Source organism: Erythrolamprus reginae, chromosome 1, assembly GCF_031021105.1.
Source record: "Erythrolamprus reginae isolate rEryReg1 chromosome 1, rEryReg1.hap1, whole genome shotgun sequence".
NCBI lineage: Eukaryota > Metazoa > Chordata > Lepidosauria > Squamata > Dipsadidae > Erythrolamprus > Erythrolamprus reginae.
In genome coordinates this window covers 145,098,209-145,119,802 of record NC_091950.1, presented here as the reverse complement: position 1 = coordinate 145,119,802, position 21,594 = coordinate 145,098,209, and the positions used below count along the sequence as shown (strand labels likewise).

Sequence of the window (21,594 nt, the reverse complement as noted above, 5' to 3'; positions counted from 1 at the left end):
AATAAAAAAATAAATAAATCACTGCTCTAGTATCTGGACAGAAGAGCAAAGAGTACCCTTAGAGACAGCATTCCCCTTGGGGAAGCGAAGGACTCAAAAGGCACCACACCCTCCCTGCAGCCAACCCCTTGAGGAACATGCCCAGAAGACCTAGACCAGCGATTCATTATTATTATTATTATTATTATTATTATTATTATTATTATTATTATTATTATTAATTGGATTTGTATGCCGCCCCTCTCTGCAGACTCGGGGCGGCTAACAACAGTGGTAAAAACAACATGCGACAATCCAATACTAAAACAGCTAAAACCCCTTATTATAAAAACCAATCATACATACAAACATACCATGCATAAATTGTAGCAGCCTAGGGGGAAAGAATATCTCAGTTCCCCCATGCCTGACGGCAGAGGTGGGTTTTAAGGAGCTTACGAAAGGCGAGGATTCATGTGCCAAAAGTGGGTGTATGGGGATGTGCTAGCATGCATGCATGCACCCAAACCCTTTTCCTCCCCCCCCATGCATGCGCACAGGCCTTTCTGAAGCCTGGTAGGTAGTGGTGGGTTCATATCAGTGTGGTCCTGAGAGCCGCACCGATATGAACCCATTGTTTTTTGGCTATTTTTTTTTCTGGGGTCTCCGTGTCAGAAGGCCCCCCCTCCCCACCCATCTTAATGCTGACCTTTATTCTTCATCCAAAGCACAGCTGAGGGCCTTTTTCACACAGAGACACAGGGGGGGGGGGGAATCACCAAAAATAAAGGGGCTCACAGCGATGTGGCTCTCCGGATCACACCAGTATGAATCCACCACTGAAAAAAATGCCTAAACTGGCAAACCGGAAGTGCGTTTTTCCGAACTTCCTGTTTGTTCATTGAGGGATTTTTTTGGGCCTCCAGTGCTTTTTCCAAAGGCCGAAAATCAACTGCCCAGCATACACACGCGCGCTGAAGCTGAAACACAGAAAAGTCTCGCGTCCCCTCTCATATGGCTCTGCGTGCCATAGGTTCTCCATCGCGGACCTAGACTTTCTCCCCACTCTCTGTCTCCAGATTTACCTGACAGGTGTGCGGGGGCTGCTGTTCAGACGCCGTGGAGATCGCAACTTGGGTTGGAAGAAAAACCCTTCTTTGATACTTTCCAACACAGATGGAGCTACATAGGTAAATCCCTAGGAGAGGAACACCTGGTCAGTATCGCTACGGTCATAATTTCATTTCAGGATCTGGGTTCAACGATATTTTCCTTCTTTCTTTTTGATTAAGAGTGAGGAATTTGCAAGCAACAGTTCTCTGCAGCTCCTGCCAATGTGGCCAATAATGGTTGCTGGAAGCTGTAGTTCAGTAACCTGGAATGCCTAATTTCCCCATTTTAATTTCTACATCAAAAGTTAGAAACACCTGCGGGATTCAGCCTAGGTTCCCTTCAACTCCCCTTGCATGACACATACGTTTTAAAATGCTTTTTATTTTTGATCTGCCTGTTTGCTAGGAGAGGATCCGCTTTAAGACTGCAGTTGGCAAGGGTGGTTAAGAGTTAACTCCCAAACCAGCATTCTATGGAGATTCTCAGTCATCCAGGTCATGGTTGTCCTTTCAAAAGGCAACTGGGCTTCCTTTGTTTTCCTTGAAGATGTTTCACTTCTCACCCAAGAAGCTTCTTCAGTTCTGAACTAGTTGCCTTTTGAAAAAACGCCTCTGGGATTTCAAGCCAGTTCTTAAGAAAGCTTTTTCCCAAGTAGCAAGTGTTGTGAGTGGTCCACGGCTAGGTCACTTAGTCACAGATTCTGAGGAGGATGAACTGGGTTGTCTTGGTACCCTAGGCCAGTGTTTCCCAACCTTGGCAACTTGAAGATATCTGGACTTCAGCTCCCAGAATTCCCCAGCCAGCATTTGCTGGCTGGGGAATTTTGGGAGTTGAAGTCCAGATATCTTCAAGTTGCCAAGGTTGGGAAACACTGCCCTAGGCCAGTGTTCTTGACAGCTGAGTCAGAGAATGACAGTGAGGGAGAATTGGAACCTGAGAAACCAGTAGAACCACCAGAGGTTGTAGAAATCCCAATGATGATAACATCTGACTCAGAGGAGGAGGGGGACATTGGGGACTGGGAGCCTCTACTAGATGCCAGGGTAAGAAGGTCATGAAATAGACAGGAATATCTTTATGGGAAAGGTTCTAGAAGGTGGAAGAAAGTCTAGACAGTGGCTATGGAAGAAAGTCTAGAAAGTGACTATCTCTAGGAAACAGTTGACCACACCCAGACAGTATATAAGTGAGGATTTATGGGAAAAGAGGTGCGGAGATTCAATGTTTGTAATGGTGGAGGTCCTAGATCCAAGGTTCTAGAAATGCTTTGCTGGCAAACTGTTATTATCGCTTTCAGTCCATCGTACAGAGCTGCAGCTGTCTGAGGAAAACCTGAGTGTGTGTTTGAAGGACATTAGAATACTGAAGAATGTCTAAATTGAATTTGGCTCCCGACCGCTCTTTATCTAGACTATTTGACCGGGAACTCTGCCAAATAAAAGCCTGACCTCATTTTGTACAAATTATTTTTAAATAGATGTGTTTGATTTGAATTTTCTGTGAGTGGGTGCTCCTTTGTTCTGATCCGATGAAGCCCAAGCAGAACAGCAAGTGGTTGCTAAGACCCCCCCCCCCAAAAAAAGTTGGAATCGCTATTGAATTTTGCACTGGTCTTATCCCCAGCTGGCATGTGGTCCCTAAAGGTTAGTCCTAGGGAAAGGAGCACCTGGGATGAAGAAGGCTCACCCCATTGCTTCATAACAGGAGTGTAAATAAACATGATTTTGCTACCTCCTCTTCCTACTCACTATAGTTCCATCTGGTTATTCCTTACCAGAAAAGCTTGATTGGCACTCTCGCTGAGAGCACTATCATCAGGACTATCCACAGGTGTCTGGCGAGTGAAGCGGGTATCAAATTGGCTGACATCATCTTCTGATTGCTGAGGATGGAAAAAGATGTTCCGGATATCTCATCATACAATCATTTATCCTTTTGATGATGGGGGAATTCCAGCCTAGTCCTCTGCACAAATGAAGGCATTTCTTTTTGCAGAAATTTCGTGGAGAAGTTTCGCGTTGTTAGCACATAATGTAAAGGAGCTATACCAGGAGACCCCAAACTTGGCAACTCAATTCCGAGAATTCTGGGAGTTGAAGTCCTCACGTCTTAAATTTGCCAAGTTTGAAGAACTCTGACCTATACTATATACAGTGATACCTCGTCTTACAAACGCCTCATCATACAAACTTTTTGAGATACAAACCCTGGGTTTAAGATTTTTTTGCCTCTTCTTACAAACTATTTTCGCCTTACAAAAGCACCCACTTTTGCGCTGCTGGGATTCCTCTGAGGCTCCCCTCCATGGGAAACCCCACCTCTGGACTTCCATGTTTTTGTGATGCTGCAGGGGGATCCCAGCAGGGGAATCCCAGCAGTGCAAAAACGGGTGCTTCGCTGGCAATGGAAGTTCAGAGGTGGGGTTTCCCAGCAAGGGGAGCCTCAGTGAAATCGCAGCATCGCAAAAACACAGAGGTCCGGAGGTGGGGTTTTGAGGACTTCGGTGTTTTTTGCAATGCTGCAATTTCACTGATGCTCCCTTCACTGGGAAACCCCACCTCCGGACTTCCGTTGCCAGCGAAGCGCTCATTTTTGCGATGCTGGAATTCCCCTGCAGCATCGCAAAAACACAAAAGTCCGGAGGTGGGGTTTCCCAGCGAGGGGAACCTCAGTGAAATCGCAGCATCGCAAAAATACAGAAGTCCGGAGATGGGGTTTCCCATGGAGGGGAGCCTCAGGAGAATCCCAGCAGCGCAAAAACGGGTGCTTCGGCTTGCAAAAGGGGTAAATTTTGGGCTTGCACGCATTAATTGCTTTTCCATTGATTCCTATGGAAAACATTGTTTCGTCTTACAAACTTTTCACCTTAAGAACCTCATCCTGGAACCAATTAAGTTTGTAAGACAAGGTATCACTGTAATAAGATTAGATGTCACACGGTTAAACTTACCAAAGGGAGATAAATAAATTCTACAATGAGGGTGGAATCAAACATATTTAAAGTGTAATAATAAATAGTAAATAATGAAAATCTGCATGATGGTGTAAAACAGTCAAAGGAGCATGTATTAGCTTGTTTGGCTTTTTCTCTGCACAATCAATCAATCAATCAATCAATCCAGCCACTGCAGTTTATTAGAAGGAAGCAATTCAAATTGACAAGCTACTCTACTCCATTTCTGCAACTTTGTTATGGCTTCATCCCAAGACTATACTTCAGAAATCTGGCAACAAAAAAGCAATATACAGTGGAACCCCCTCTTACGAACTTAATTGGTTCTGGGACAAGGTTCGTAAGGTGAAAAGTTCGTAAGATGAAACAATGTTTCCCACAGGAATCAATGAAAAAGCGAATAATGCGTGCAAGTCCAAAACTCGCCCCTTTTGCCTTATGACAACCGGCATTCTGATCCTTGTTTGGGGACAGGGGGAGGAGGGAAGGGGGACACAGCAGAGGCTGCGTATGGAGCTTTGTGGGTGATTAACACACGTGGGAAGCTGCCTCGCAGCTTGTCAGCCGGCAGGGCTTATACCCTCCTTGAAAGTGTTTTCGGAGGTGGCAGCAAAGGGGAATCCGGAGCTTCGGCTTCAGACAAGGCTCCCTGGCTCTCACTCTGCTGTGTGTGTATGGGTCCCTGAATGCCGGTAGAGAACAGGGGGAGGTTCTTTTCCTTCCCCTTTGCTCAGGGGGACCAAGCCTCTGAGCTCCGGTCCTCAGCGAAGCGCAGGCAATGGAGATGCGGTGTAGAGAGAGGTCAATCTGTCAACTAAAGAAGAGGAAAACTGGAGCGCTGGGGGCTCTGAGGATGGCAGGGGGGCACATTTCTTCCATCAGGTTTGGGGCTGCGTGGTTGTTTAGTGCCCTGAAAACTTCACGAGGAAGTTGAGATACGGGCACTCACAGCCTCCTAATCCCCCCGTTTCTTTAAGGCTGCCCCCCATCTCTGGCAAGGGAGGGCAAGGGGTGGCTGGCTCTCCTACCCTCCTCTCATCTCTGCTACAATACATTTTCCCTGCAGTTGATCCAAGCGCTGGCAGGGAAGGAACAAATTTCAGGCGTCCTGGAAACCTAGCAAAAAGGGGCTGGTAGAATAATCATTGGGAGTGGGCTGTCCTGTACAGGCTCTCACAGCCTCCTCATTTACACCCTCCCCCGTTTCTTTAAGCCTCCCCCTCTCTCGCAAGGGAGGGAAAGGGGTGGCCGGCTCTCCTACTCTCTCGGCTCTGCTACGTACATTTTCTCTGCAGTTGATCCAAGCGCTGGCAGGGAAGGAACGAAGTGAAATGCGAGTCAGGAGTCCTGGAAACGTAACAAAAAGGGGGCTGGTGGAATAATCATTGGGAATGGGGTGTCCTGGAAGTTGGGATACAGGATCTCCCAGCCTCATCATCCCCCCCCCCCCCGTTTCTTTAAGGCTTCCCCTCTCGTGTGCAAGGGAAAGCAAGGGGTGGGAAATGCGAGTCAGGAGTCCTGGAAACGTAACAAAAAGGGGGCTGGTGGAATAATCATTGGGAATGGGGTGTCCTGGAAGTTGGGATACAGGATCTCCCAGCCTCCTCATCCCCCCCCCCCCCCCCCCCGTTTCTTTAAGGCTTCCCCTCTCGTGTGCAAGGGAAAGGAAGGGGTGGGAAATGCGAGTCAGGAGTCCTGGAAACGTAACAAAAAGGGGGCTGGTGGAATAATCATTGGGAATGGGGTGTCCTGGAAGTTGGGATGCAGGCTCTCCCAGCCTCCTCATCTCCCTCCCCACCCCCCGTTTCTTTAAGGCTTCCCCTCTCGTGTGCAAGGGAAAGCAAGGGGTGGGAAATGTGAGTCAGGAGTCCTGGAAACGTAACAAAAAGGGGGCTGGTGGAATAATCATTGGGAATGGGGTGTCCTGGAAGTTGGGATGCAGGCTCTCCCAGCCTCCTCATCTCCCTCCCCCCCCCCCGTTTCTTTAAGGCTTCCCCTCTCGTGTGCAAGGGAAAGCAAGGGGTGGGAAATGCGAGTCAGGAGTCCTGGAAACGTAACAAAAAGGGGGCTGGTGGAATAATCATTGGGAATGGGGTGTCCTGGAAGTTGGGATGCAGGCTCTCCCAGCCTCCTCATCCCCCCCCCCCCCGTTTCTTTAAGGCTTCTCATCTCGTGTGCAAGGGAAAGCAAGGGGTGGGAAATGCGAGTCAGGAGTCCTGGAAACGTAACAAAAAGGGGGCTGGTGGAATAATCATTGGGAATGGGGTGTCCTGGAAGTTGGGATACAGGCTCTCCCAGCCTCCTCATTCCCCCCCTCCCTCGTTTCTTTAAGGAGTCTACGGAGAGGGGCGGCATACAAATCTAATAAAGAAAACTTAAAGAAACGGGGGGGGGATGAGGAGGCTGGGAGAGCCTGTATCCCAACTTCCAGGACACCCCATTCCCAATGATTATTCCACCAGCCCCCTTATTGTTACGTTTCCAGGAATCCTGACTCGCATTTCCCACCCTTTGCTTTCCCTTGCACACGAGAGGGGAAGCCTTGAAGAAACGGGGGCGGGGGGGGGGGGCGGATGAGGAGGCTGGGGGAGCCTGTATCCCAACTTCCAGGACACCCCATTCTCAATGATTATTCCACCAGCCCCCTTATTGTTACGTTTCCAGGACTCCTGACTCGCATTTCCCACCCCTTGCTTTCCCTTGCGCACGAGAGGGGAAGCCTTAAAGAAACGGGGGGGGGGGGGGGGGGGGAAATGAGGAGGCTGGGAGAGCCTGTATCCCAACTTCCAGGACACCCCATTCCCAATGATTATTCCACCAACCCCCTTATTGTTACGTTTCCAGGACTCCTGACTCGCATTTCAGTTCGTTCCTTCCCTTGCAGTGCTTGGATCAACTGCAGGGAAAATGTACGTAGCAGAGCCGAGTTAAAGACATGGCTTTCCAGGAGCCTCCCGAAGCCGAACGCCAAACCTGAACTTCCGCTTTCGGCGTTCGGAGGCTCCTGGGAAGCCGCCCGGCTATTTTAAAATGTGACCGCCGGGCTGGGGGGCTTCCAAGCACCCCGCCCGAACCCCGAACTTTTGCCAAACCTCCGGGTTCGGGGTTGGGGGGGTGCTGGGAAGCCCCCCAGCCCGGCAGTCACCTTTTAAAACAGCCGGGCGGCTTCCCAGGAGCCTCCGAACGCCGAACCCGGAAGTTTGGGTTTGGCGTTCGTAACTTGAAAAAAGATCGTAAGAAGAGGCAATTTTTTCCTGAACCCCGGGTTCGTATCACGAGTTGTTCGTAAGACGAGGGGTTCGTATCTTGAGGTACCACTGTAATCCCAATTTTCACCGAGAAAATGGTGAGAAAGAACTGAAAATTGTGAGACAAAACAATATTAGGTCGTGGTACATAAGGACTACCCTTAGCAATATATGAGAACTAGGCAAATTATACTTATTTATAGCAGAAAACCTCTTTATGTGAAATGACCATAAAGTAGAGAAAAGGCAGTAATAGGAAGAGTGAGGATTGAGATGTGGTAACTTTACCAAAGATGGCCGGAATGGTGGGTCAACTCTCCTGGCCAACAAGTCATCCCAGTTAATGTGTCGGAAGAATGGATGTTTCTAAAAGAGAAAATAAAGAATTTAATACTAAAACACACGAAGAATTCTTAAACACAGAATTCTCGTATTCCAAAATCTCAAATTTCTACAAAATTTTGAACCTTCTATACTTAAAGATGCACTGATATTCACTTCTAATATATATATAAAAAATCTTCCCCCTCATAGTTTGCAGCTGAATTGTTTTAAGCATTTAATTATGGGCTAGAGAAAGAAGAATGCAAGATGCTGATGCCCTGCCTTCTCTCAAAAAGCCTGCTGAGGCAATAGCCCAGGGGTCCTCAAACTACAGCCCACGGGCTACATACAGCCCACCGAAGCGGGACCACGATGCTGCCACCCCACATTGCCCCACCTACCGCTGGCCCCCACTTAATTTAATGAGCCCCACGGGCTGGAATTGGAAGGTAAAGCCAACATTTTTGGCTGGCAGAGTGCTACTAGAGGAGGTGAAAACCAGGCCCATTTTGGGTTGGTAAGTGTTTCTGGAGGCCCGGGAGGCCAAAAAACGGGGTATTCGGAGGCCCTGGCAAAATACTACTGGAGGTGGGGGGAGGCCAAAAAGGGAGCCATTTTTGGCAGGCAGAGTGCTGCTGGAGGCGGGGTGGTGGTGGTAAAAAACAAAGCACGCAGAGGCCTCAGGAGGCCTAAACAGGCCAGGTAGTGGCCAGCAGAGTGCTGCAGGAGGACTGGATTGGTGGAGGAGTGTCGCCCACTCACCCACCTGCCAGTCGGACTAGTCTTTAAGTTCCAAACAAAAGAGATGTGTTTCTTTTGTGGAGACCGCGGGATTGCCCTGCCTCCCCATTGGTTAGCTGTTCTTTGGCACAGTGCTTGTCAGCCTCCCAATATCAGATACCCACCAACCAGCACCAGTTCAGGGTTTCTTTCCCCCTCTTCCCCATGGGGACAGACGGGGGGGAAGACAAACAGAGAAAGAGAGAGAGATAGAGAGAGAGATGTTGATTGTAAGCTCCTTTGGCCTAAGAAAAATTATTACAAAACTGAGTTTCCTGAAGTGGACCACTAGACTAAACAACTTAAAAAATTATCTAGTAAAAAGAAAAGTGAACCAAAAGAGTTACAAGCAAAAAATAAAAATAAAAAATAAAATGCCCCCAAGAACAAAACAAATTAAAGTTTAATTTGTGTCTATTGTTTAATGCAGTGTTTCCCAACTTTGGCAGGTTGAAGATATCTGGACTTCAATTCCCAGAATTCCCCAGCCAGCATTCGCTGGCTGAGGAATTCTGGGAATTGAAGTCCAAATATCTTCAAGTTGCCAAGGTTGGGAAACACTGGTTTAATGGACTGCTAAATTGGCCACGCCCACCCAAAAAAAAATCACATGACAACTAGCCACACCCACCCAGCCGGTCCAGCCCCCCAACAGTTTGAGGGACCGTGAAATGGTCCCTTTTAAAAAGTTTGAGGACCTCTGCGCAGCCCCTTGCTTAGATCAACTTCTCCAAAATCACCTTCAGATTGAACGTGCTTCTCAAAAGGGAAGGTAACTCAGAATTCCAAATTCTTGGGTCCATTAAGAGAAACCCTGCTCCCACTCCATCCACTGTACCTGCACATCTCCAGCATCACCTGGCCCACCTCCGATTCGCTGATTGGGGTTCCTTTTGAGAAACTAGGGGAAGGAAAGAACTGTGTTTTAAGAAATACTGCTTCAGATAATGACAAAAGGAAAAAAAAAACACACAATATTTGAGAACTCAAAGTCCAAAACTTTCCATTGGGACAGCTTCGTAGTAACTTCCGTTTCATCCTGATTCAGGATGTTAGTCACCACAGAACTGGCTTGTCTGGATCTCTTGCCACACAGAGGTGTTCGCCCAGCCCTGCCCTTGCGGTAAAGGCCTCATTCCTATTTTGGCAAGAGATGCAGGCCATCGGCCCCACTGCATTCCACTGAGATGGGGCTCCCCATCCTTCTTTGCAGCCCACCTCTGAGCATCATTCAGTACAGGTAGTCCTCACTTACCAACTCGTAAACTACCGGTACTCAAGACTCACTTATACCACCAGGCATGGGGGAGTTGAGACACCTTTCCCCCAGGCTTTTTTTTTTATACTTTGTTTTATGTTTGGTATGAATGTGCTGTTTGGTTTTTTAAATAATGATAGGGTTTTATATGTTTTTTAATATTAGATTTGTTCTACTACTATATTGTTTTTATTACTGTTGTTAGCCGCCCTGAGTCTTCGGAGAGGGGCGCCATACAAATCTAATAAATAATAATAGTAATAATAGTAATAATAGTAATAATAGTAATAATAATAATAATAATAATAATAATAATAATAATAATAATAATAACAACTCTAGATGGGACGGGAAACTCCACACTAAGTGACACAGTCATAGAGTGAAATATCACATGATCATCGCACCTGACTTAAGACATCAGTTCCGGCTGCGGCCCTGAAGCAAATAAGCTGCAGATATTAAACACAGCACCACATGATTTCAACTTCTGAGTTCCCCATTGACTTTACTTGTGGGAAGCCGGCTGTGAAAGTTGCAAGGGGCTGCACCTGTTTTAAAAGTGTGTGCCAGTTGCCCAGTGCCTGGGACTACAGGGATGACTGCAACTTTGAGGACTGGTCATAATTTTCTTTTTCTCAGCTCCGTCAGAACTTCAAAGGGCCACTGAACAAGCAGTCAGTAAGCAAGGACTATTTGTAATCAAATGCGCTTTACCACCAGGCTGCTACCACGTTCTGTTCAGCCTGGGCCAAGTAGAGAACGTAAGTGAACATAAGCTGAGCAGGGCTACTCTGGTGCTGTAAATTTGTATTTGTATTTATTAGATTTGTATGCCGCCCCTCTCCGAAGACTCGGGGCAGCTAACAACAATATAAAAAGACAATGTAAACAAATCTAATATTAAAAAACAATCTAAACCCCCCCAATTTAAAGAACCACTCATACATACAAGCATACCATGTATAAATTTTATAAGCCTAAGGGGAAGGGAAATTTCAATTCTCCCAGGCCTGACGGCAGAGGTGGGTTTTAAGGAGCTTGCGAAAGGCGAGGAGGGTGGGGGCAACTCTGATATCTGGGGGGAGCTGGTTCCAGAGGGTCGGGGCCGCCACAGAGAAGGCTCTTCTCCCGGGTCCCGCCAAACGACATTGCTTAGTCGACGGGACCCAGAGAAGGCCAACTCTGTGGGACCTAACCGGTCACTGGGTTATAAATGGTTCATTCCTTCTGATCATTGGTGATGAGAGAGAATGGAGCTACCTCCTCATTCTCAGCTGGAGGAAATGAAACAAATACATCACTAAAAGGCCCCTAACTATGTTGGGAAAACATTGGATTGGAAAGAGTGCTTGACAACAACAGTAAAATGCCCGTGAGAAGTCAGATTAATTTTATAAGATTCCAAATTCTAATCCGTGTAGCCCAATCTGATGGGCTATGATTAGGGGACTAGAAACCAAGAGTTATGAAGAGAGATTGCTGGAACTGGGCATGGATTGCCTAGAGAAAAGAAGGGGCGGGGGGGACATGATAGCAGTCTACAGGTATTTGAGGGGTTGCCACTCCAGGGCATCAGAGGGCCAGACGAGGAACAGACTGCCCTTCTCCGGGTCCTGTCGACGAAACGTTGTCTGGTGGGACCCAGGGGAAGAGCCTTCTATGTGGCGGCCCCGACCCTCTGGAATCAACTCCCCCCAGGGATTAGGATTGCCCACAGCCTCCTTGCCTTTCGCAAACTCCTTAAAGCTCACCTGTGCCGTCAGGCATGGGGAAATTGATTGCCCTGGTCCGGTTCCGTTTTATGTATGCTTTGTCTGAGATGTATGATTGTTTTTTATATTAAGGGTTTTAAATTGTTTTTAACTATTGGATTTGTACTGTTTTGCTGTTGTGAGCCGCCCCGAGTCTTCGTAGAGAGGCGGCATACAAATCTAATTAATAATAATAATAATAACAACAACAACAACAACAACAACAACAACAACAAAAACGGTTGGAAGCTGACCAAGGAGAGATTCAACCTAGAAATAAGGAAGAACTGCCTGACAGTCAGAGCGATCAACCAGTGGAACGGCCTGCCAGTGGAGGTTGTGAGCTCCCCAATTTTGGACATTTTCAAGAGGAGATTGGACTGCCATTTAGTTGGGGTGCTGTAGGATTTCCTGCTTAAGCAGGGGGTTGGACTTGATGACCTGCAAGGTCCCTTTCAACTCTAATTAATTAATTAATTAATTAATTAATTAATTAATCTTTTTAAAAAAGTTTTTTTAAAATTTTCTCCAGTGTTTCCATATATACGCTAATGCATATACCATAAAACATATGTACATAATTATACATTTTTATCCAATCAATCATGAATCAACATCCTATTTTTTGCACCTATTTTATGCTGTTATTTACCAGTCTGTTTTTCTCCTTTTCTTTACACTCCCCTCCCTCGGCCTCCATCGCTTCCCTCTACCGTCTTACTCCTTTGTCTCTCCACTCCTTCTCTTCTCCCTTCCCTTCCTCGTGTAGCCCAATCTTAAGTAATATACACAGTTATACCTTCCTGAGCAGATCCCGAGCATCCGAAGTCAAGTAGGGTGGAAACATCAACTTGCCTTTCAGGATTTTGTCAATTGTCTTTTTGCGGTTTTCAGCGGTAAACGGAGGCTGCATTAACACAAAGGGCTTAAGATAAATGATCCTAAAAAACTCAAGGAACAGTAAGGTTGGGAGAAAACTAAGGGAAACAACAGACAGATGGAAGAATTTGGAAGCAAATTCAAATAGAAATGTAAGCACTGTCCCTTAAAAACTGAAACACCAGCCAGTGGGTCAAGTAAAAGAGATAACAAGACAGCCAAGTATCACTTCAGTAGCCCTGTTAATGGTTTAGTTGGTAGACCTAGCACTGCTTGTACTGGTCATATTGACTTTTTTTGTCAGAAACCGGGTAGTGTGTTGATTAGGACAATGAGGCATTCTTCCTACTATTCTTTGTCAACAGCCAGCTGGCCTCAATGTAACAATCCCTGCAATTCCGGCGGTCCCAGAATATCTCCAGGACCGCCTTCTGCCTCACGAATCTCAGCAACCAGTTAGGTCCCACAGAGTTGGGTCCTGTCGATAAAACAATGTCTGGCGGGACCCAGGGGAAGAGCCTTCTCTGTGGCGGCCCCGACCCTCTGGAATCAACTCCCCTGGGAGATTAGGATTGCCCCCACTCTCCTTGCCTTTCGCAAACTCCTTAAAACCCACCTCTGTTGCCAGGCATGGGGAAATTGTTTCCCCTGGGCTGTTTCCGCTTTACGTATGGTTTGCATGAGATGTATGATTGTTTTTTATATTAAGGGTTTTAAATTGTTTTAACCATTGAATTTATACTGTTTTGTTTTTGTTGTGAGCTGCTCCGAGTCTCCGGAGAGGGGCGGCATACAAATCTAATAAATAATAATAATAATAATAATAATAATAATAATAATAATAATGATAATAATAATAAATAATAATAATAATAATAAATAAAATAGTTTATCTATTATCCAGTGAGGACAACTGATCGGCGATTCTCCCTTCGCTCTCTCCCCACCACTACATCCTCTGTCACTTCCACCCTGCCTCCAAAAGCAGCACAAGCCAGACTTGCCGATCCTGTGAGCATGTCGTACATCAGGGTACCAAGGCTCCACCAGTCAACAGCCCGATTGTGGCCACTGCGCATCAATATTTCTGGGGCCCTGGAATTGAGGACAGACAAAGAGATCAGTGCATCATTATTAAACCAGCTAACCTCAAACTGAAACTCATCCAGAACGAGTCCTACAGGTGCTCATGAGCCTTCACCACCTACATGTATTCTATGGTGCCACAAAAAGTGTGGGTGACAGAACCATCATGGATCGATTCCTTGCAAAGCCCAAAATCCGTCAGTTTAATGTGCCCTGCAGAAGAAATTGGAAAATCAAGGTCCTGGTTGAGATCACAGAATAGTACATAGATGACATTATGAATCCTCCCACCCTTTCCTCTATAAACAAGGATGCTTTCCCTACCGTGGCTGTTTAGCATTATGTTCTCTGGCTTAAGATCCCGGTAAATGATGCCATTAAAATGGAGATGGCCAAGAGCCAGGGTGATCTCACTCAGATAGAAGCTGGCAGGACACAAAAAGGGATTTAATCAACAACATAACCACAAGCAATCCATACAACTCAGGGGATGCGTCCTTATTTCTCCGCGAGGGGTCCACAACTCATAATGAAAGCTAGTGATGAGTGTGATTTCACTGAAACGATTCTAGGAGGGAGGGACCACCTTCAACTTTAAGCCACTTATAAAATTGAGGAACTCGTCTCAAAGAAAAAGAACCTTGAGATGAAACTTTGCACTTTGGAGCTCAGATGAAAATGTCTATGGTACTTTCTGCTTGGGAAAGTACCGTAGAATCTGGACACCTCCCCCAGGCTTTTATATTTTTGTTTGGTATGTATGTGTTGCTTGGTTTTAAACGATGGGGTTTTATATGTTTTTTCTCTTTTATTATTAGATTTATTCCACTGTAACATTGTTTTTATTATCGTTGTGAGCCGCCCTGAGTTTTCGGAGGGGGGCGGCATACAAATCTAATAAATTATTATTATTATTATTATTATTATTATTATTACTTTTATCTAGTATTTTGAACAACAGAAACTCACAATCCTAAAATCTTCCCTGAACACATTCTGCATATTCAAGGATACGGTTTTGCAGGGATTCAATATTTTAAGCTTACTCTACTTAAATTTCCTCCTATCTTCCCACTTCTAGCTCCAACTAAAGGAAGGGGGCATTTACAGAAGAATCCATAGGACACAAACTGTCACATGCAATTAATTATGAGACTGGGCAATCTGAGAAGGGAGGTGGAAATTTATTTGCCCATATATTTAAATAGTGACCTTCTTTCATTAGTCAACTCTTCCCACCTTCCCCACTTGGCACTGCTTTGGTATGTGCTTTACATATCTGAAAGCAACAGTCTGCACATTTGAAAATGCAGCAGAAATTATCTACATACATTTATTTGAGATAACCTCCCCACCCATAGCCACTTGGAGCCAGGAATAGCAAAGTAGAACTGAGTCTCATCAGCATATCAAGGATACCTTTCAATCAGCTGACAGATGGCCTCTCCTTGTGGTTATGTATAAATGTTGACTAACAAGACCGACTTAGTTTTGCGGAACCTATATTGGAAGCAACATCCCACATGTTGACTGAAACCATCCATTAGGTAGCAGCAAATCCATCAAGCCCTTAGGGACAAGAGGTGTAATAAGACCAGGGTGTTGCCGTGAACATCATCCACTAAAGCACCAATGCTGTTTATATCCCATATCTGGACCTGAAGTCTGATTTCAAGGGATCCAGATAATCCACTTGCAGCTTACTTGTCAACACCACCCCACAACGTTTTCCAAATATGGAGACTGCATAGACATTGTCCAATACAGCTGGATCAAGAGATAGTCTCTTAAAAGCTGCATAATCACATTGCTATGGTAGATAGCACTGCACCCTCTTTTAGAAAAGCATAAACTATAGTGGTAGCTCTATTTACGAACTTAATTCTTTCCGTGACCAGGTTCTTAAGTAGAAAAGTTTGTAAGAAGAAGGAATTTTTCCCATAGGAATCAGTGTAAAAGTAAATAATGTGTGTGATTGGGGAAACCACAGGGAGGGTGGAGGCCCTGTTTCCTCCCGGGAGAGCCCTAGAGAGGCCCCATGGAGGCTTCTCCCCATCTTTTCCGGCCCTGTTTTCTCCCAGGAGATTCCTAGAGAGCCCCACAGAGGCTTCTCCTTGACTTTTCCAGTTATAGTTTCAGAGGCTCGGGTTTGTAGTAGAAAATGGTCCTTGAGAAGAGGCAAAAAAATCTTGAACACCCGGTTCTTATCTAGAAAAGTTTGTAAGTAGAGGTGTTCTTAGGTAGAGGTACCACTGTACTTCCCACATCCAGCCACATACACATCCCATTAGGCTACCTGAAAAAGGCCGGGTGGCTGAACTCTGCCTAAAAAGCACTAGAGCTGTTATTCACAGGGATTCAAAAAATTCACAGGAATTCAAAAAATATCACTAAATGTCACCATTGCTGTGTTTGGCTAGAGAAGCACCCAGATCTAGCCAAATAAAATTGACTTTATCAGTAAAGCATTCTGCAAAAAATGTATGAAATGGCCTATGCCTGTTTTCCCATCCTCAGCTAAGGGGAACTGAATCACTTTGAATAGGACCCCTTGATAGGACTCAGTGGATGTTTCAGAATGACTGCAAGGTACAGAGAGATTTAGTCTAATCTAAGATTTCCAGTTGCCTCTATTGTCACCTTATTTCTGGCCATGGTAAGAAAGAGGAGACAAGGGTTTCAGAAAAAAAATATCAAACTTTTATATTATGAAACTATTAATTTATGAAACCATCAACCCTGTCTTACTCTTGAATGTTCCAACCAAACTTAAATTAATTTAAAGACTTAACTCCAAAAACTAATCAATTTGCAATAAAACTTATATCATATCTCTTTTTATTCGTTTTTAAACTAATGCAATACATAACACATCACACACCACTATTAACACTTACTAACAATGACTATAATTACTATACTTTCCTTTTTTCTTATATACAAAATACATTTACTATACTATACATATACTCCTCCTACTATTTCCCCACAAAATGTCGTCCCTGAAAACGTCTGCGTCACACGCAGATTCTTCTCTTCCTCTCCATATTCTCTCTTTTCTTCTTTTCATTTTCTTCTTCTTTCCCCCTTTTTACCTCTCTCTCTTCCTGTCAATTTGGTATGTTTCTCTTTTTACTTTTTAAATTTAGAAAATATTCCCATCTATTTGTTATTACCTAATATATATTAATATGAGATGTAACATTTATTATTAAAATCTAAGAAAATTCCTGACAATACTAAGGATATTGCTTATCCACTGTTTATTTACAATGTTTAAGAAATATGACACTGTTATTAAGAATTACATGTATTATGATTTACAACTTACAATGTACAATCGTATCACTTACCTGAACCTCTTGATTTCATGTCTCCCTTCCCCATGCCCCCCACTCCTTTCTTTTCTGTACATTCCTTCCTACCCCTCACTACCCTTTCCCTTTTTCTTCTCTTTCTATATTTATAAATAAAGTATATTTAAAAAGAAAAAAGAAAGAGGAGACAAAACCCTATGGTGAACACCAATCTCTGTGGCTATTCCAGTTCAGCTTAGGTAGCATTTTCACTAACCAGGCTGTGTCCTCCAGGAAGATGCCTTCCCGTTCCAGCTGCATAAAGAGTTCTCCTCCTATGAAGCAAAGCACAAAGAGATACCATCAGTCTCATCCAGCAATGTCTGACCCAACCTCTAAAATCTACCACAGAACAAGAAGAATCAGGTCCCAGGCTTTTGGCCAAATCCACTGCAGTAGTTTCCTTTCCATGGAGCCTTGTTTCCATACCACTGAGACATTCCAGGATGAGATAGAGCTTGCCACCAGTCTGGAAAGCATAGATGAGGTCTACTATGAATGGGTGTTTGATGGCCTCCAGAATATTTCTCTCAGCCTTTGTGTGGGCTGTGTCCTTGGCATTACAGGCAATCTTGGCCTGCAGGAGATATTCAGAGAGAATTATGGTCTCACAGAGCTATTTAACAAGGCACACAGAGCTGTAGATAGATAGACACTTACTTTCCTTAACACTTTCATGGCAAAGATTTTCCCTGAATTTGTGCCTTGTACCTTCCGCACTTGAAACACCTAAAACACAAACGGAAGCGGTAAGCAAAATCTTCAAGTGAGCAACATACAACATGCAACATACTTGTAGCTATCCAGCAGAGGAAAAGAGTGAGGTAAGAAAACTGCCTTCTCTTTTATGAAAGTCAGATATCAATAACCCAAACACTGGGTTTCCATACTCCTTAACATTGTGCACTCAGCCTCTCGTTAAGAAAAAAAAAAAACCCTAAGAACAAGCAAGACCATTTAAGCAGTATGGGGTGAAGGCAATCCAGAATATTACTCTCACACTCCTGATTAGAGAGCTTTAATAACAGTGTGTTCTGATTAATTAAAAGCTTTTAAAGACTTCATCAGCTCTCCACTGATAGTCAACATGCTTTCTCACAATGCGGTAGCTTATTTCTCCCAAGGAGACAAACCAATCTAAACTGCACTATTTCAGACTTTGGATAGGCAAATCCAAGATGGATGCTCCTTCATACAGAAACAAATACACTTATTTCCTTAAGATTCTAGGCCAATGTAACTACAGTGATACCTCATCTTACAAACGCCTCATCATACAAACTTTTCGAGATACAAACCCGGGGTTTAAGATTTTTTTACAAACTATTTTCACCTTACAAACCCACCACCACCACTGGGATGCCCCGCCTCCGGACTTCCATTGCCAGCGAAGCACCCATTTTTGTGCTGCTGGGATTCTTCTGAGGCTCCCCTCCATGGGAAACCCCACCTCCGGACTTCCGTGTTTTTGTGATGCTGCAGGGCAATCCCAGCAGGCAACAGAAGTCCGGAGGTGGGGTTTCCCAGCGAGGGGAGCCTCAGTGAAATCGCAGCATCGCAAAAACACAGAGGTCCGGAGGTGGGGTTTCGAGGACTTCGGTGTTTTTGCAATGCGGCGATTTCATTGATGCTCCCTTTACTGGGAAACCCCACCTCCGGACTTCTGTTGCCAGCGAAGCGCTCGTTTTTGCGATGCTGGGATTCCCCTGCTGGGATTCCCCTGCAGCATTGCAAAAACACAGAAGTCTGGATGTGGGGTTTCCCATAGAGGGGAGCCTCAGGGGAATCCCAGCAGCGCAAAAACGGGCGCTTCGGCTGACAAAAGGGGTGAATTTTGGGCTTGCACGCATTAATCGCTTTTCCATTGATTCCTATGGGAAACATTGTTTCGTCTTACAAACTTTTCACCTTAAGAACCTCGTCCCGGAACCAATTAAGTTTGTAAGACAAGGTATCACTGTACTTTGCTCTTCTATTAGAAAGGGTTTCCTCTCCCTCCCAGTTGGGTTGAGGGTTGAACCCTCTGCCTCCCCACTCAGTCTTAGGAATTGCTCACCTTGCCATAACCACCTTTTCCCAAAACACGCAGTAGCTCAAAACAGTGGGGCCCAATGCGTTCTGGGCCATTGTTGACACTGCTTTCAGAGATTTCAATTTCCTCATAATAACCTGGCACAAAACTATGAAGAGAAGGAAAGAGATTAATCTTATATCACTCTGCCTCAACAACAACAACATATAAATGAAGGGCAGGACAAAAATGAGAGAAATGAGGAGTGTCCAATTTTTGAAAATCAAAAGTAGATGAAGAGATGGCAGCAAAACTGCACTGTGCTGTTTATGGAACTCTCAACCTCAGGATAAATTAAAACTCAAAGAAAGGAAAGTTATCTACATCTGCCTGTTCCTGTAGCTATTAGCAGAGAGCAAAAGACCCCATAATGTGATATGGAGTAATGCATACTACTGGGGAAGATACTGATATTAATTTAAATCAGGATCAAAGCCTAAAAGAAATAAAGGAAATTTATTATAGCAATGTAGATTGCTATATATAGAATATAGCTAAATATAGAATACTTCAGATACCATTGTGCTAAATGTGACACTCCCATGGGGAATTATAGTAATTAGTATGTATGCCAAAACCTTGATCTCTACCAGTCACAAAGTGGCAAGCAAATTCTGTTTGCTTTATTCAATGTACAGGGCTATAAATGAACAGATGAAATATTAGAATGTTTAATTGAAGAAAGTAATGGAGGAAAGCTGTACTAATTCAGGGGTCCACTACAATGATTACAGGCACATTTAAGTGATGACTTTCCTTTAACACACAGCGCTCTGTATATGTTAAAGAGCACTGGAATCTACTCTACCCATTTCAACCCTCTGCCAGAGTTTAGTCCAAGATGTTCAGAGAGAAGATTTTAATTTTATTACTTTCACTATTAGATTTATAGCCCACTGCCTGTACAAGTGAAGGCAGAATATTCCTGCTTCCTGATTTTTCCACTACAATTATCCTGTGAGGTGGTTTGGGCTGAAAGGGCAGTTGGCTGGAAACGATCTGATTGGTTTTCATGCCTAAAGGAGGAGTAGAACTCCACTGTACCAGTTTCTTTAATCACTACATAGAACTGGCTTTTTCGGTGCTTAAGTGGAAACTGGAACACTTTGCATCAGAATGTTTTTCATTAAGATTAAGCCACCTTTCATTCACCATTTTGTAACACTCCCTACACTCTTGGGCCACTGAATAGACTGACTTTCCAAAGATTGCTTTTAGCACAAACTTTGATGAACATTCAGTTCTCTATCCTACAATGGTGATTGGTTCAGATGTCGAAAGAACAAATGCACAATAAAGGCAGCCTCCAGGAATAGCATTTGTTGAAACAGGTAGAAACCCACTGTAAATGCAAAATATTTATGTCATCACCCTCATATTGTGATTGCATATCTTCCACAGGCTTAGAACTATCATAGATGGCAGTTTTAGGAACTCAGTGCTGAATTAGTGGGGTCTCAGTCTGCGAGTCAGCAAGGCAGGACACTTCAATTTGTTCTGATAATTTTCAATCAGAGAAGCAAAGGAATAGTCTTTATAATTTATCGTTATTATAAGTTATGATATAGTTATTATAACTATAAATCAGGAATCTAGGACAAATTCCTTGTGTGTCCAACAACACTTGGCCAATAAAATTCTATTCTATTCTAATTTGTAAGTGAAATAAGGGCATTTCATGTCCTCTTGAAATGTTTACATCTCCGGCTCTCAAAATGCTGACCTGTCACTTTGTTTATGCAGCACCTAGAAACCTCGTCAACATGTTTAGGTTGACACAATTTGCATTTTGCAGTTCTTTCCCCAGTGGATCTCTCTCCGATCAAGGACAGGTCCCATGGTCTCAGCCCTTACAGTATTCCGTATGGGGATGATGGGAATTGTTGCCCTGCCCACACGGTGAGCAAAGGGATAGAAGAAGCCATTTTTAAAAGAAAGGAGAAGTAGCTGCTGACACCAATACTGAACCAGGGAGGGGACTGGCTGTCAACCTATTTTGCATTAGTATGTGAGTGCATCTATCACCTAAGAACCCAGGAGAATTGCGCCCAAAGGCAGACTGGGGTGACGCCAAGGAGAAGCAAAACAACCTAGAGCTGGGAAGGTACTTACTCGGAGCTACTGCTACGAAAATCGGGGTCCACTTCCTAAAAGAGACAAGCAGGGTGGAAGGAGACACAGAGCAGATAATGATGATAATGATCATCATCAGTAGTAGTAGCAACACAAAGGATAACTTAAGTCTGCCCGCACCAACCCTGTCCCACTCGGGAGTGACCCCCACTTAGGAAGTCCTTAGGAACTCTGCGCTGGACTCTTGCGCCCTTTCCCCCTTCTCCTATGGCTGGACCCACCCCTTTCCCCCCCTCCATCATCTTCCATCCCGCCTCACCAAGGCCCCCAGTTCAGGCTCCTCCCCGTCGCTCCCTTCCTCCGTTTCTAGGTCGATGTCGAAGACGCCGGCCATATCGGGGGCTCCCCGAGTACCCCGTGGACTTCCGGGCCACGCCTCTTTGCCTTTCGTCACCACCTTCGCCCCGCCCAGCGATGCTACTGCTGTCGTCACGTGGGTCGGGCGCGACCGTCGGGTTTATTTTTACTTTTTTTTGCGCAGGGAGCGAGAGCCAGAAGGCGGTGTGTGGTTGAGCTCACGGGCGACCTCTAGCGGTCTTTGCCTGACGGGAGAGGAGGGGCCGGAAGCGAGGCTGACCTTGCGGGGAAAATGATGCTTAGGTGAAATCGAGTGTCTGGTGCAAACGGAGAGACAGGATTGTATATACAAGTCAGTTGGTT

The 21,594-nt window shown here is 44.8% G+C and overlaps 1 protein-coding gene across 2 annotated transcripts in view; it reads right to left on the bottom strand.

Annotated features, from left to right (window-relative positions):
* Window positions 1-21,594, bottom strand: part of RPS6KB2 (ribosomal protein S6 kinase B2) — a 26,886-nt gene extending 5,292 nt beyond the window's left edge. Inside the window, exons 1-14 of one of the 2 annotated variants that reach the window (XM_070728012.1) lie at window positions 21,194-21,586; window positions 20,914-20,948; window positions 18,787-18,910; window positions 17,391-17,459; window positions 17,160-17,307; window positions 16,948-17,005; window positions 13,699-13,799; window positions 13,497-13,587; window positions 13,293-13,383; window positions 12,209-12,316; window positions 9,236-9,298; window positions 7,582-7,659; window positions 2,867-2,974; window positions 1,065-1,177 (exon numbers count right to left, since the gene is read on the bottom strand). In XM_070728012.1, the coding sequence (XP_070584113.1) occupies window positions 1,065-1,177; window positions 2,867-2,974; window positions 7,582-7,659; window positions 9,236-9,298; window positions 12,209-12,316; window positions 13,293-13,383; window positions 13,497-13,587; window positions 13,699-13,799; window positions 16,948-17,005; window positions 17,160-17,307; window positions 17,391-17,459; window positions 18,787-18,910; window positions 20,914-20,948; window positions 21,194-21,268 (1,262 nt within the window). In that variant the 5' untranslated portion in view covers window positions 21,269-21,586. Of the gene's footprint in view, window positions 1-1,064; window positions 1,178-2,866; window positions 2,975-5,327; window positions 5,393-7,581; window positions 7,660-9,235; window positions 9,299-12,208; window positions 12,317-13,292; window positions 13,384-13,496; window positions 13,588-13,698; window positions 13,800-16,947; window positions 17,006-17,159; window positions 17,308-17,390; window positions 17,460-18,786; window positions 18,911-20,913; window positions 20,949-21,193 lie in introns of those variants that run through there. The other variant, XM_070728020.1, reaches the window with a different exon arrangement.